This window comes from Pristis pectinata, chromosome 2, assembly GCF_009764475.1.
Source record: "Pristis pectinata isolate sPriPec2 chromosome 2, sPriPec2.1.pri, whole genome shotgun sequence".
Classification (NCBI taxonomy): Eukaryota; Metazoa; Chordata; class Chondrichthyes; order Rhinopristiformes; family Pristidae; genus Pristis; species Pristis pectinata.
This window is the reverse complement of record NC_067406.1, coordinates 124,127,306-124,142,021: the sequence shown is the minus strand read 5'-3', so window position 1 is coordinate 124,142,021 and position 14,716 is coordinate 124,127,306. Positions and strand designations below refer to the sequence as shown.

Here is a 14,716-nt window from a genome sequence, read left to right as displayed (position 1 = left end):
GATTTTCTTGTTCCTATACCTGATACTCATTGGATTCATTATGCAAGGTCAATAGAGGAAAATAGGTTGGGGCCTCTAAGGAGCTTGCCTTGGTTTCTATCAGCATAAATGCTAGTAAACTGTGTAGACTCTTGTATGGATACTGGTTCTTCCCACCATAGTCCATGTGTTGCAACCAGGCAAACAAGAATAGAATTCATTTCTTAATATTTGTAACTTCAGTTTGAAATCCATACATCCTTACTTCCATACTTCCTTTTGACATTGAAGGAGGCCATTCAGCCAGTAGAGTTGGTTCAGGTTAAACTCAGAAACTCACATAGCTCAAATCTTAATAGAAATATCAGCAACAACAAATTGTGCACTGGCCTTTTAATGGAAGAAAATGTCCCAAAGATCTTTTAAAAATCAATTAAAAGGCAACAGTCACCAAGTCCAAAGATCAATTGGTTGACAAAAGTGACCTTCAGAAGATCTCCAAAGGCGGTGATTAAAAGGAAGAACTCAGCTAGTCAAGAAACCTCTGTCTAAAGAGAAATCAATCAATGTTTCAGGTCAGTGACCCATCCTGTCCCTTGAACTCACTGACCTGTCCTTCCCTGGATCAGGTACTTTGTTTGTAATTATCACAAACTGAACAACAGGCAGTTGAAAAAAGGTTTATCATTGGAGTAGAACAACATTGTCTCCATTTCCAGCCCCTTAGCACTCAGCAAAAAAATCAAGCCCAGCTTACCATTGGGACTTTTGATGGCACACAAAACCTTTTCCAGCATAAATCTTCCCCAAATTATGTCAACAATAATGCAATGCTCAAAATTCATCTCCAGTGTGATTTTCAAACCCAATGGTCTGAAAAATTACATTTATTTACTCATAGAGGAACCAACTTTTACGAACCCTATTTCCCTTGAAATGCAACAGAGAGCTGATTCATTCTCGCAATCATCGACCTCCATTCCAGCACTCACAGACATGTACTCTATTTGCACTTGAAGAAAGGACATCGTCTCATGCTGCATGTTCCTGTGCCATGGACCTGGCATGAAGCCCTGCCCTACCCACTGCTGTGTGCCGTTGTGACAGGAACTGAGAGTGAATCCCTTCCCTTTATTGGTACCCTCGCAGCAATGAACCACCCTCAGCTCAATGTGGAGTGGCTGCCTGTGAGGGCTGGTGTTGGAGAGGCGGAGCAGGAGATGATACATGGGGCTCAGGGCTGCAACCAAGCCAGCATGGTGTATTGGGGCCATTTCTGGGAACTGGTAGCACTGAGTCCATGTTTTGACAGAACGCTTGAATCCTACAGTCTCTCTCATCACCACCTGTTGATCATCTCCTGTTGAACATGATGGAAGTTGGAGTCTTAACTTCTCTTTGATTGGCTGCATGGTTCTGCCCAGCCTGTCTTCCACAGCAGCACCCAGCAGGAAAGAAGGCAGAGATTCACCCTAGGCTTCCGGCGCAGTAGTGCTGTCAGTAACACAGCTCTCTCTCTCTCTCTCTCTCTCTCTCTCTCTCTCTCTCTCTCTCTCTCTCTCTCTCTCTCTCTCTCTATCTCTATCTCTCTCTCTCTCTCTCTCTCTCTCTCTCTCGAAACACTGAACACAAACCAAAACACCAAAGTATCTGAAAGGTTAGTGCTCACTGCACTCTTTGTCCTCACTGAGATTTGTGACCTTGTGCAACTTGAAATCCAGGCTCATCGGTGTACCTGCCGAGACATCTGGGTCATGGTCACTTTCAGCTTCTTAGCTTTTGGGTCATTCCAGTTTGCTGATGGTCTCTGCCACAGTTTGATGGTTCCTGCTGAATTAGAGAGGTCATGGAAACTCCATACACAAGGTAGGAGGGAAGGCTTAGATTGATCGTGGGGTAGGGTAGGTCTATATAGGTCGGCCATACTGTGCTGTATTGTTCTATGTATGATTGAAGACTTCATCTACTTTTCCTTCATCCCACACAGTAGGCACTTGCCTGCATTAAAGGTTTCCACAATGTGCAGGCCTTCGTAGACTTTTGTGGAAATCTATCTGGCAATTACTGCCATCTAACTCCCTGGGAGCACACTTCCACCTTTGTCTCATCATTACAGCTTCCACTCTTTAAGCAGCAGTATTCTCTATTAGCTGGGAGAGCACCGCTTGTATTATGTTGCCTCTTGAGGTTGCAACTGCTAACCCACAGAATCTATTTGAAGATCTCACCAGCAGATGCAAGGTCTTCACATATTTTCAGTGGGTTAGTATAGGCTGAAACTGATGCAATGCAGGGTTATTTGGGGAAGCTTGATAACTCTATCCTGGGAACGTTGAAATTGAGAATTGCAAAGTTAATGGGACATTTGAAGACAACAGGGGGCTAACAAACAACTGTGTTTTTCATGCCATTAAAACAGAACAGCAATTTCTAGGCCATGGTGTGTACATAGTTTTCAAGGATTAGGATCAAGGCAACTGAGAGCTCTGGGCATCCGTAAGTGGAGATGCATGGAAGACTGGAGGAGTAGGTGAGATGGATTATTTGAAAAGGATGTGGGGTTGAAGGATATTGCAAAACTATGGTAAGCAAAGCCAGGGAAGATTTATAGACAGAAATACAAGGATTTTAAATCTGATAGAACAGAGCACCTGGAGCAGTGTAGATTGTGGTAATCAAGGAGAAAGACAATACAGTATTGGATGCTTGAATTGGTTTTGAATGAATTGCAACTTATGGAAGGTGGAAGAGAGATTAAGGCTGGTTTTCAGAAGCATGTCAGCTTGGATAAGCAGAGAGAGCCAGGTGACATTTATGTTACCAAAGTGTCAAAAAATGACCATCTCCAACATGAGAGTCCAACCACATACCATTGACATTCAATGACCTTGCTATAATTGAGACACCCACCATTAACATTGTTAAGATCACCATTGACCAGAAATTCAACTGAACCAGTCATGTGAATATTATGGTTACGAGAAGTCAAAGGCTGGGTATCCTCTGGCGAGTAACTCACCTCCTAGCATACCAAAGCTTCTGCTCCATCTACAGAGCACAAGTCAGGAACACAATGGAATACATTTCTGGATGAGTGCAGCTCCAAGAATACACAAGAAAACCAACACAATCCAGGACAAAGCAGTTTGTTTAGTTAGTAATCCATTAACCATCCTAACCATTCATTCCCTATCCCCCGCCCAACCCACCTCACCCCACCCCTCCACCCTGCTCGGCACACTGCATTTAGCCAGCCAGACTACTCTAAGATCACCTGCCAAACCTGTGAGCTCTATCACCATGAAGAACAAAGGCTTTAGGTACCTAGGAACACCACCATCTTCTCCAAGTCAAACACCATCCTGATTTGGAAATATATCACCATTCCCTCATCATTGCTGATCCTAAATCTCAAAACTTCCTGCCCAACAGGTAGAGAAGGACCTACACCAGAAGGACTACAGCAGTTCAAGAAGCTGGCTCACAAAGGCATTAGGGATGGGTTCTTCTGCCCACTGTATCTATGCCAACCATAATATTCCCATTTCCTGCATTAATTCCATTTCCCTTTATGCCTTGCTCATTCAAATACTCATCCAGATGCCTCTTAAATGTTGTTACAAATCCTGACTCTACCACCTCCTCTAGCAGCTCATTCCAGCTCATTGTGTGAAAAACTAAACCCTCAGATCCCCTTTCAACCTACTCCCTCTCACCTTAAACCTATACCCTCTAGTTTTAAGTACTCTACCATGGGAAACAGACTCTGGCTTCCAACCCTATCTATGTCTCTCATAATTTTACATACCTCGATCATGTCACCTCTCAGCCTCCTTCACTCCAAGGAAAACAGACTTAGCCTATGCAGTCTCTCCTGATAACTCAAGCCCTCTAATCCATGTAGCATCCTTGTGAATCTTTTCTGCACCTTCTCCAGCTTAATCACGACTTTCCCATAGCTTGGTGACCAGAACTGCATGTAAAACTCAAAGTGTGGCCTAACATGACGTAACATGATTTCCTAACTCTTCTACTTGATGCCTCCACCGATGAAGGCAGGCATGCCCTACACCTTCCTCACCACCCTGACTACTTGTGTTGCCACTTTCAGGGAACTATGTACTTGAATCCCTATGTTTCTCTGTTCAACAACACTTCCCAGTACCTTCACTGTATGTGTCCTGCCCTGGTTTAACTTTCCAAACTGCATCACATCGCACTTGTCCAAGTTAATTTCCATCTGCAGTTTCCTTGCCCACTTTTCCTGTTGATCTATATCCTGTTGTGGTCTTTGACAGCCTTCTTCACTGTCCACCACGCCACCAATTTTGGTGTCATCTGCTTACTTACTGATCACACCACCTACATTCTCATCCAAATCATTGATATACATGACAAACAACAAAGGGCCCAGAACCGATCCCTGCACCACTCCACTGGTCGTGGGCTTCCAATCTGAAAAACAACCTTCAACTACCACTCTTTGCTTCCTACCACCTTAAGCCAATCTTGCATCCAGTTTGCTAACTCACCCTGGATCCCACGTTTTCTAACCTTTTATCATAAATAATGCCTTGAAGAATTATGGTTTGGGCCTGATTCAAAATACATCAGTTTGGTTTCAGGCCACCTTTAATCAGGCCCTGCTATAAGTTGCAGGAAACCCACTCTTCTGAGTTTCCACTGTGGTAAGTTTCCCTTTCCCCTCATGTTTATTACTATGGTCCATTTTAGAGCTGACCTTACCCAAAAGGACAAGCATGGCTTGTCTCTTTGCTGGCAGTCAAGAAGAAAAGGCAAAATGTGGTAGCTACTTGAAATCCAAAACAAAAATATAGAGCTGTAAACACTCAGCAGATTTGTCAGTATCTGTGAGGAAAACAAAAATGTTAAAAGTTCAAGAGGGATATTTCCTCATCTCTTTTACTCTCCCTTGTTCTATCCCAAGCTGTGCAACTGTAACTTCCTCTGGCATTTTAACAGGCACTTCAGTACAAAACTGTTCACTTTGATTAACATTAATGGAAGGGATGGTGTGTTTTTCCTTCAAACAGAAGCCCGAACAATAGATTTGATCAGAGTTTGTACTTGTGACGTATTGTGATTGTGCCTGATACATTTGCAATGAAATTTTAAAGAGCTGGCTGTCATGACAACCTTGAATATAATTATCTATATATGCCACAGAATAATTCATGCAGTGGGAGTGTTTGTTGCAACTTAATTGTTGACATTTAGATAATGAAGAATTCATTTGGAGCTTGGAAAATACAGTTATTGAATTGGAACCATATGTGATTAATTGTCAATTAGTTAAGGCTCTACGGGGAATATTGTACACCTTGTCATCTTTTGCCAGCAGGTCTATGTGTGCCCTTTAGATTTCACAGACTGAAAATCTACAGCTGTTTCTTTTTCTGCATCTTCCCAGCAGGCAGCTAACCACACAATTCAGCCTTAACCTTTGTGATGGATTATGGAGTAAGATCTTGGGAGAAATATAATTGGACTAGAGACCATAGGAATTAGTGATAGGCTGGTAACTGTCATTTTCTGATGGTAGGGGAGCAGCGGAGAGAAGTTTCATTCTCTGCTACCATCCTTTATTGAGGAGTTATGTCAGGGGTAGGGGTTTAGGCTGCCACAGTGTCCTGCTTAGTGTTTTTTTATAAGACCGCAAGATTTCTCACCAACTGAGAGCTTTGCAAAGGCACCAACCCTTACCTACACTGAAGAGCTGACCCCATAAGTTATCTGAGAAGCAAAGAGTGACATTATCATTTTAGCTTCAGTGTGATGATTTTGTTTGAATCACCCTGATTGTCAAAGTGATGGTCATTTATGTGTGTCTGCAGTCATGCCGCAGTAATCCTGCGTATGCATCGCAAACTACATATGACTTGGGACAAGGTCTGGAGCTCTGTGGAACTCTTCCATGAATAGGCCTCTTTTGTAGATGCGAAAATAAAAGACGTCAGAAATCATGCATGCCCTTTGCATTCAGCCCTCAGCTTTATGCCAGGGCTGGCTGACATACAGACAACAACTGTGTGTTAACCAACCACTGTATAGTAGACGATGAACCAACATTCTTAAATATATATTTTTCTTTTTAATATTATTTTTAATTAGTTAAATCTATTTAAATTATGTACAGTATCTGATCATCAAACACATTTGAAAATAGTTCACAGGCCTTTGATGGGACCAAATGGTTGAAGGTTGACAGGGTTTTCCAGGGACAGAGGTCTGAGGTCTGAGGTCTGAGGTCTTATCACTACTTTGCTTTCTGCGATGTCCCTCAGCTGTAGGGGGTTATCTTAATTGACCTGTGCATCCAGAAACATTTAAATCCAATGGAACAATTGAATCCTGGCAGGGGCTTGGTTCTGGGTCAATCTAGCCAACTAATTTGAACTTCAGAATTGTGCATTATTTGTCACTTATGGAAATCTTTAAGCTGAACATCTAAAGTCTTTACAGTTTGAGTGGCAATTCTGATGTCCAGTCACTGAAATATTGTGCACTATCGAAACAATGTTGCAGCATATGCCTACATTAAATAAAAGATGGAATTTGCTGAAATGGATTGCCAATTACTCAGGATAATAGATCTCAGTTGTACCTCATTCACTGAGGGAACGGTTGTTCCATGGGAATCATCATCCACTGGGATACACAGAGAAGCAATGTTATATTTTGTGTTGGAGAAAACTCTAATCAGGTCACTTCAGTGGGACATACATCTTTGGAGTATTGAGCTAGCCGAACAAGGAAGTCAATTTACTCATTGTCTCCTAGCAAAATACAAGCCAACAGAAGGAAATAAATTAGCATGCTGGATACTGCTACTGGTAAACAAGCATTTGATTAAACTAAACCTATCAATAACATGATAAAATCATTGTTTATAAATATCCATGACAATGATGGCAATGCAGGGCAACAGATATAACTGAATAAAACCAAACACACATAATGATTACAGAGCAATAGAATGCATGTATTGTACAATTGAATAAGCTTAAAGTATACAAAGTCATAAAAATGAAAATACAAATGAGCAAAATTATGAGTGTACAATTGAAATCACATAATGATTATGTAAATGAACAAATAATATGATTATGGAACAACTGAACACACTAATTACAGCATTTCTGAAAACTATAATTATAATACAATTGAAGAAAAAATAATAATGATAGGACAGAACAATCATTCCAATATAAAACAAGATCATGAATACAATATAATCAACATGAATTAATTACAGTTAGCTATTGTGTGCAGGATATTAAATTATATGCATTATTAAAATACTGGCTTCTGCAAAAAATAACTCAGTGCGACAATGTTTGCTTGAGAAAGCATATTCCTTACATAATAAGACTTCAGAGTATTCAGTTAAAAATATGTCAAACTGTATTTTTCTTCCAGAAATATACCTCTTGCTATCTGCATTTCAATGATGGTTGTCACAGTTGGCTATGTATTAACGAATGTAGCCTATTTTACCGTAATGAGTCCCGAAGAGCTTTTGGCCTCTGAAGCAGTAGCTGTGGTAAGTAATACAAACATTAACTAATTAAATTTATGCAAAAAGAAACAAAGATATTTTCAAATACAAGGTCCATTACAGTTACAAATGGCTGCAAATAAATTGCATTGTCTGTACTCACCTGAAGTTCTGCTTAAGCAGATACACGTGGAAGCCTGGCTCACTAAAATGGGGCTTTATTTGAAAACATCATTGATATGTATTTTCTTGTATTTTACCAAAAGTACCATGTGAAAAAATAGAAGGGAATATGAAGTGTTGGTTTATTGACAGTAGGGTTGACAAGATTTGGAAGATCAAAACCTGTGTCCATTGCAATAGAAAATCCATGAAATTCAGTTTTGGTTAACAAAGCTGGAGGGAGTCATACATCGAACTGGATATCTCAATGGTTGATGCCCAGTGTGATGTTGGAGTACCTTCAGCTATTGCTGAACTTTAAACACAAAGTCTTCAGCCCAATATCTTGTCCAATCCTACCACTGCAGACAGCAAGTACAAAGGATATCGCAGCATGCAATAAAGTTGGTGAGAATTCTTGCAGCCTGATAAGAAAACAGTAAGCAGGACATTGTGGCAGCCTAAACCCCTACCCCTGACATAAGTCCTCAATAAGGGATAGTAGCAGAGAATGAGCCTTCTCTCTGCTGCTTCATGACCCTGTAACTTACATGCAATTAAAACACTGTTCGGGCATTTGGAATGAAGAGTAGGTCAGTTTGGAGAAAAAAAATTGCAGGCTGATAGGCTCCACTTATGTCCCAGGGATCCTCAAATATTTTCCTTTGACCTTATGTCTGTGTTCCTACCACTCCCAATAACCCTAAAATCTTCCTGGCATGCTTCATATAGTGGTCCTACTCTACAATTATGCACTGAGGGGTTTTTTCTACTAAGATCAATTCCTAGACTTTGAACAATCTGCAGAACCTATGTGGTGTCTGTATGGTTATAAAGCAACCTTTCCGAGCTCCCATATCCAAGACTGTCATTATTAAAGAGCAGTGCCAAGTTGAAGAAAACCAAAAGAAAAATCACCACAGTAGTCTTTGTAGACAATTGATTTCAGAGTGCTCTGCTGATATTCAGACAACTGCTCACTCCAGCAGAAAAATGTACAGACAGGCTAAAAGAGAGAAGGGGAATACATTTTAACCTTTTGCCTCACCTACCAAAACAATTCTGTTCAACTATTTCATTTGTATTTTATTTTGGTAGGAAGATTTTTTTTGCATGTATGCATGAATGCTGTACTCATCAAAGTGAAAGATGTGAATTTGTACCTAGTGTCAGCATTGAAAATCCCCAGGTCAGGTACATTGTGGATTAGAAACAGAATAAATTTCCTCATCCCTGCTCTATGTATGAATTTTAGCTGCAATCTGAAGAAGCACCTAATGGATCAACATGACCTTTTCCATTTTTCATATTACTTATCCCTATACACTCCCAAACTGAGATTGCTAGTTACAGGCTGCTGAAATGCAAACCATTTTGATTGTGCTCTCAGGCATACTTGAGATTACTTTTAAACTGCCCAGATATTGCCATTGTCGAACTGAAACATTATCAATTATGGCTCAATTGGTAACACCCATACTTCTGGCTCAGGAAGTTTCTGATTCAAGCCCGACTCCAGAAATCCAGCACTGAAATCCAATGCAGTATTGAGGGAGTGGTGCACTGTTATCCCATGGCATTATTTTGAAGAAGAGCTTGAGATTCATCCCTGGTGTCCTGGTCAATGTTCATCCCTCACTCAACATTGCTGATAAACAGATTATCTGGTCTTTGTCACACAGCTTGATTCTTGTACTTTCCACAGCATGCAAATTGCAGCACTGTCAATGTTTTACATCCAATGAAGAATCTGTAGTTTGGGATCTCCAAAAAGGCATTGTGCAAATTCATATCACCGTTTCCCTTAAAACGAATTTGGCATATTTGTTGCACTCCTCGAGTAGACTGACACTTGATCACAGAAAAGTTGGGCCATTTGACCACCCGCTCAGAGAAGAACTTTAATATTCTGTGGTGCAGTTGACAAGGTTCCAACTCAAAAATATTAACTTCTCAATTTATGATGAGGTAATATGTCTACTTTGGATGAGCACATTCTTGTGAAACTAACACTTTGTCCTTGCTAAGTGGGATCTCCATGAGGGAAAAGAAAATATTCTATATAAATAGAATATTGGTAGGTTCACAGGTTAATTGACTGCCGTAAATTTGTCCCAGTTTGTAGGTGAGTGGCAGCATCTGGGGGAGTTGATAGGAATGTGGGGAAAATAAAATGAGATTCCAGTAAATGTAATGGTCAGCACAGACTCAATAGGCTGAAGAGTTTGTTTCCATCCTGTATGACTCTGAGGTGCTGATTCTAAATATCATGAGGTGAATGTTCTGTAGATAACTTCCAAATACAGAATTTGTTGCACTTACGAAGAACGTTGGAATAAATCGCTTGGAAGTTCATCGTATAATGTTGGATGGCACAATTGTGCTGCAGATAATGCTGGTGTCTCACAGCTCCAGCGACTCAGGTTTGAGTCTGACATCTGGTGCTGTCTGTCTGGAGTTTGCTGATTCTCCCAGTGTGATCCTGTGAGTTTCCCCCAGGTACTCTGGATTTCTTCCACATCCCAAAGAATTTCTGGTTGTTCAGTCCCGGTGGACTGGAAGACAGCAAATGTCACACCACTGTTTAAAAAAGGATGTAGGCAAAAGGAGGATAACTATAGGCTAGTTAGCTTAATATCTACAGTTGGGAAAATGATTGAAGCTATCATTACGGAAGAAATAGCGAGACATCTGGATAGAAGTGGTTCCTTCAGGCAGACACAGCATGGATTCAAGAAGGGCAGGTCCTGTCTGACAAATTTACTGGAATTCTTTGAAGATATGAGGAGCGCAGTGGATAAAGGGGAACAGGTGGTGTTGTATACTTGGATTTCCAGAAGGCGTTTGATAAGGTGCCACATAAAAGACTTACCCATAAGATAAGGATGCATGGAATTGGAAGTAATGTATTGGCATGGATAGAGGATTGGTTAACTAATAGAAGGCAGAGAGTTAGGATAAATGGGTATTTCTCTGGTCGGCAATCAGTGGTGAGCAGGGTGCCTCGGGTCGGTGCTAGGTCTGCAACTGTTCACGATATGCATTAACGATTTGGAAGAGGGAACTGATGGTAGCATATCTAAGTTTGCTGATGACACTAGATTGAGTGGAAAAGCACATTGTGCAGAGGATGTGGAGAGTCTGCAGAGAGATAGAGATACATTAAGTGAGTGGGCAAGGGTCTGGCAGATGGAGTATGACGTTGGCAAATGTGAGGTCATCCATATCAGATAAAAGATCAGATTATTATTTAAATGGTGAAAGATTGCAACATGCTGTTGTGCAGAGGGACTTGGGAGTGCTTGTGCATGAATCGCAAAAGGTTGGTTTGAAGGTGCAACAGGTTATCAAGAAGGCAAATGGAATGTTGGCCTTCATTGCCAGAGGGATGAACTTAAGAGCAGGGAGGTTATGCTACAACTGTATGGGGTACTGGTGAGGCCACACTTGGACTCCTTATTTGAGGAAAGGTATAGTGGCTTTGGAGGCGGTGCAGAGGAGGTTCACTGGGTTGATTCCGGAGATGAGGGGGTTAGCCTATGAAGAGAGATTGAGTCTCCTGGGACTATACTCACTGGAATTCAGAAGAATGAGAAGGGATCTTATAGAAACATATAAAATTATGAAAGGGATAGATAAGATAGAAGCAGAAAAGTTGGTAGGTGAGACTAGAACTAGGGGACATAGTCTCGAGATTCAGGGGAGTAGATTTAGGGCAGAGATGAGGAGGAACTGCTTTTCCCAGAGAATAGTGAATCTGTGGAATTCTTTGCCCAGGGAAGCAGCAGAGGCTACCTCATTAAATATATTTAAGACATAGTTAGATGGTTGTATAGTAGGGGAGTTAAGGGTTATGAGGAAAAGGCAGGTAGGTGGATCTGAGTCCACAGCCAAATCAGCCATGATCTTATTGAATGGCGGAGCAGGCTCGATGGGCCAGATGTCCTCCTCCTTCTTATGTCCTTATGTTAATTGACGAGTGTAAATTGTCCCTGGTGTCGGTTAGTGGTAAGAGAATCAGGGGTATGTTCATGGGCGTGTGTAAGGGAAATAAGACAGAGAATGGGACTGATGGGAATGCTCTGAGAGCCAGCATAGATTCACTAGGCCAAGTGGCTTCCATCTATGTTGTAAGGAGATTTCTCAACTAATTAGGCCTTCTTTCCCCACTGAATCAATTTCTTGCAGTGCCTAACAGACTTTTACGAAGGTGTTTACATACTTATAACAGGGATTGCCAGCTTTGAGTAAAGCCTATCAAATTTGTCAGTGTGGTTCAAGTATTAAAATGAGCAGCCAACAGACAAATCTCATCAGTGGTCTAAAGCTTTTGGCCGCTGAGTAGCTGAACAAACAGATTGAAATCAGCTTTGATCTTTAGTTCATGTTGAGCTGGATGATTTCAGCCATGACTCTTTGGTTCACTTGACCACGGTGCTTCAGGGAATTCAGTCAAGTTTCTCAGTCCTACCTACCCTTGTTTTTGAATGCATAATGGGCATCATGTAAAAGGAAGAGCATGTTTTGCTGTGAATATTATTGAATAGACAGTAAACACTTATTTTCAAGTATCATACATGAAAAATGGTACTGTGTGAGATATCAGAGGGGTATTCTGTCCCATGGGACCATGGGACCTATTATTACCTTTAGAAGAGGGAGGGGAAGGGAGATAACCTACAAAAGAAATATAGTGGCCTAACATTTATAAAGATAAAGGTAAGCTAATTGGTCCATGGTTTATGTGATTATTTCAATGTTTTATTAACTTATAAGATGTAAAGACCAGTATTTTTTACCCATTCATACCTGCTCTCACAAAGTTGGTGATGAGCTAGCTTTTTGAACCAGAACTGAACAGAGCCTCTTTGAGGATATTCTGATAGTGCTGTTGGTTAAGGCACCCTATCTGCTTATTCTCAGTGATCAACAAACAGATGAAAGGTGTTGCCAACAACAATATCAAACAGCACCTACTCACCACTTCCCTGTTTGTGATGCTCAGTTCGAGAAAAGCTTGGGCATGCAGATTTCATTACAGACTTGGTCAAAAAATGGGCAAAAGAACTGAATCCCAGGGGTGAGGTGAGAGTGAATCCCATTGGCACAGTGACAATGTTCAACTTATTGTGGCATAAAGATGCCCAAGTAAGAAACTGAAGTCAGTGGGAAGCAGAGGAATCTCTTCCAGAGTCTTACATAATACAAAGGAAGTTCACTGTGTTCATTGGAAGATATTCATTTAAGCTCCAGGATGTCAGTTTAGGAATACAACGCAACAGTGTCCTTGGCTCAATCCTCTTCACTTGCTTCACAAGATCACAAGACAAGGGAGCAGAAGTAGGCCATTCGGCCCATCGAGTCTGCTCAAAGGAAAAGGGAAAAAAGAAAAAGAAATGAGAAATTGGGGGGTGGGGGGGGCAGGTGCAAAAATAAAAAACACACACTATTCTAACCCCAGTCTCCAGCTTTATTCCCATATCCCTTGATACCCCGACTATTTAGATATATGTCTATCTGTTCCTTAAATGCCTCCAATGATCTGGCCTCCACTGCTGTACCTGGCAAGGAATTCTACAAATTCACCACCCTCTGGCTAAAGAAATTTCTCCTCATCTCTGTTTTAAACCTGTACCCTCTAATTCTAAGATTGTGCCCTCTGGTCCTGGACTCACCCATCAAGGGAAACAGCCTAGCCACATCTACTCTGTCCAGTCCTTTCAACATTTTAACTGTCTCTATGAGGTCCCCTCTCATTCTTCTGTACTCCAGTGAGTACAGCCCAAGAGCCGACAAACGCTCATCATACGTAAGCCCTTTCATTCCGGGAATCATCCTCGTAAATCTCCTCTGAACCCTCTCCAACATCAGCACATCCTTCCTAAGATATGGGGCCCAAAACTGTGCACAGTATTCCAAATGAGGCCTCACTAGTGCCCCGTAGATCCTCATCAACACTTCCTTACTTTTATACACTATACCTCTTGAAATGAATGCCAACATAGCATTCGCTTTCTTTACCACCGATCCGACCTGGTGGTTAACCTTTAAGGTATCCTGCACAAGTACCCCCAAGTCCCTTTGTACTTCTGTACTTTGAATTTTCTCTCCTTCTAGATAATAATCTGCCCTTTTATTTCTGTTCCCAAAGTGTACAACTGCACATTTCTCAACATTGAATCTCATCTGCCATTTCCTTGCCCATTCTCCTAAACTATCTAGGTCTCTCTGCAACCTTCCTGTCTCCTCAATACTCCCTACTCCTCCACCTATCTTGGTGTCATCCGCAAACTTAGCCACAAAACCATTTACTCCATCATCCAAATCGTTAATGTACAAGGTGAAAAGAAGCGGCCCCAACACCGACCCCTGCAGAACACCACTAGTAACCGGTAGCCAACCAGAACAAGATCCTTTTATTCCCATCCTTAGCTTCCTGCCAATGTTCCACCCATTCTGTTATCCTACCTGTAATTCCATGACCTCTCATCTTATTAATCAGTCTCTTATGCTTTGTAATGACTTTCCCGTACTGATAAGGCCAGCAATGGGGATGTTTGATGATGATTGCCCAATGTTCAGTTCCATTTGCAATTCTTCAGATAATGAAGCATTCCATGTCTGGATGAAACAAGACCCGGGCAACAGTGAAGCATAGGGCAATAAATGCCAAATAACACTGGCACCACACAAGTGCCAAGCAAGGATCATCTTCAACAAGAGCGAGTCTAATCACTTACACTTGATATTCAATGGCATTACTGTCATCAAATTTCCCATTGTCAACATCCTGGAGGGTTCTATTGCCCAGAAACTGAACTGAATGAATTATTATAATACCGTGGCTAAAAGGAACAAGTTGGAGGGCCATTAGGAGGTGAGTAGCTCGCTTCTTGATTCCCCAGAACCTTTCCACAAGGTACAAGCAAGGAGTCTGATAGAATACTCTCCACTTTGTTCTACATAATACTATTGAAGCCGGACATCATGCAGAACAAAAAAACTTGTTTGATTGGCAACACCGCCACACCTCCACCCCTCCCCCACCCCGCCACA

At 41.4% G+C, this 14,716-nt stretch overlaps 1 protein-coding gene across 1 annotated transcript in view; it reads left to right on the top strand.

Annotated features, from left to right (window-relative positions):
• slc7a11 (solute carrier family 7 member 11) overlaps positions 1–14,716 on the top strand; it is a 133,575-nt gene that overhangs the window by 77,649 nt on the left and 41,210 nt on the right. Inside the window, exon 7 of the mRNA XM_052045151.1 lies at positions 7,420–7,543. Coding sequence (XP_051901111.1) covers positions 7,420–7,543 — 124 coding nt within the window. The remainder of the gene's footprint in view (positions 1–7,419; positions 7,544–14,716) is intronic.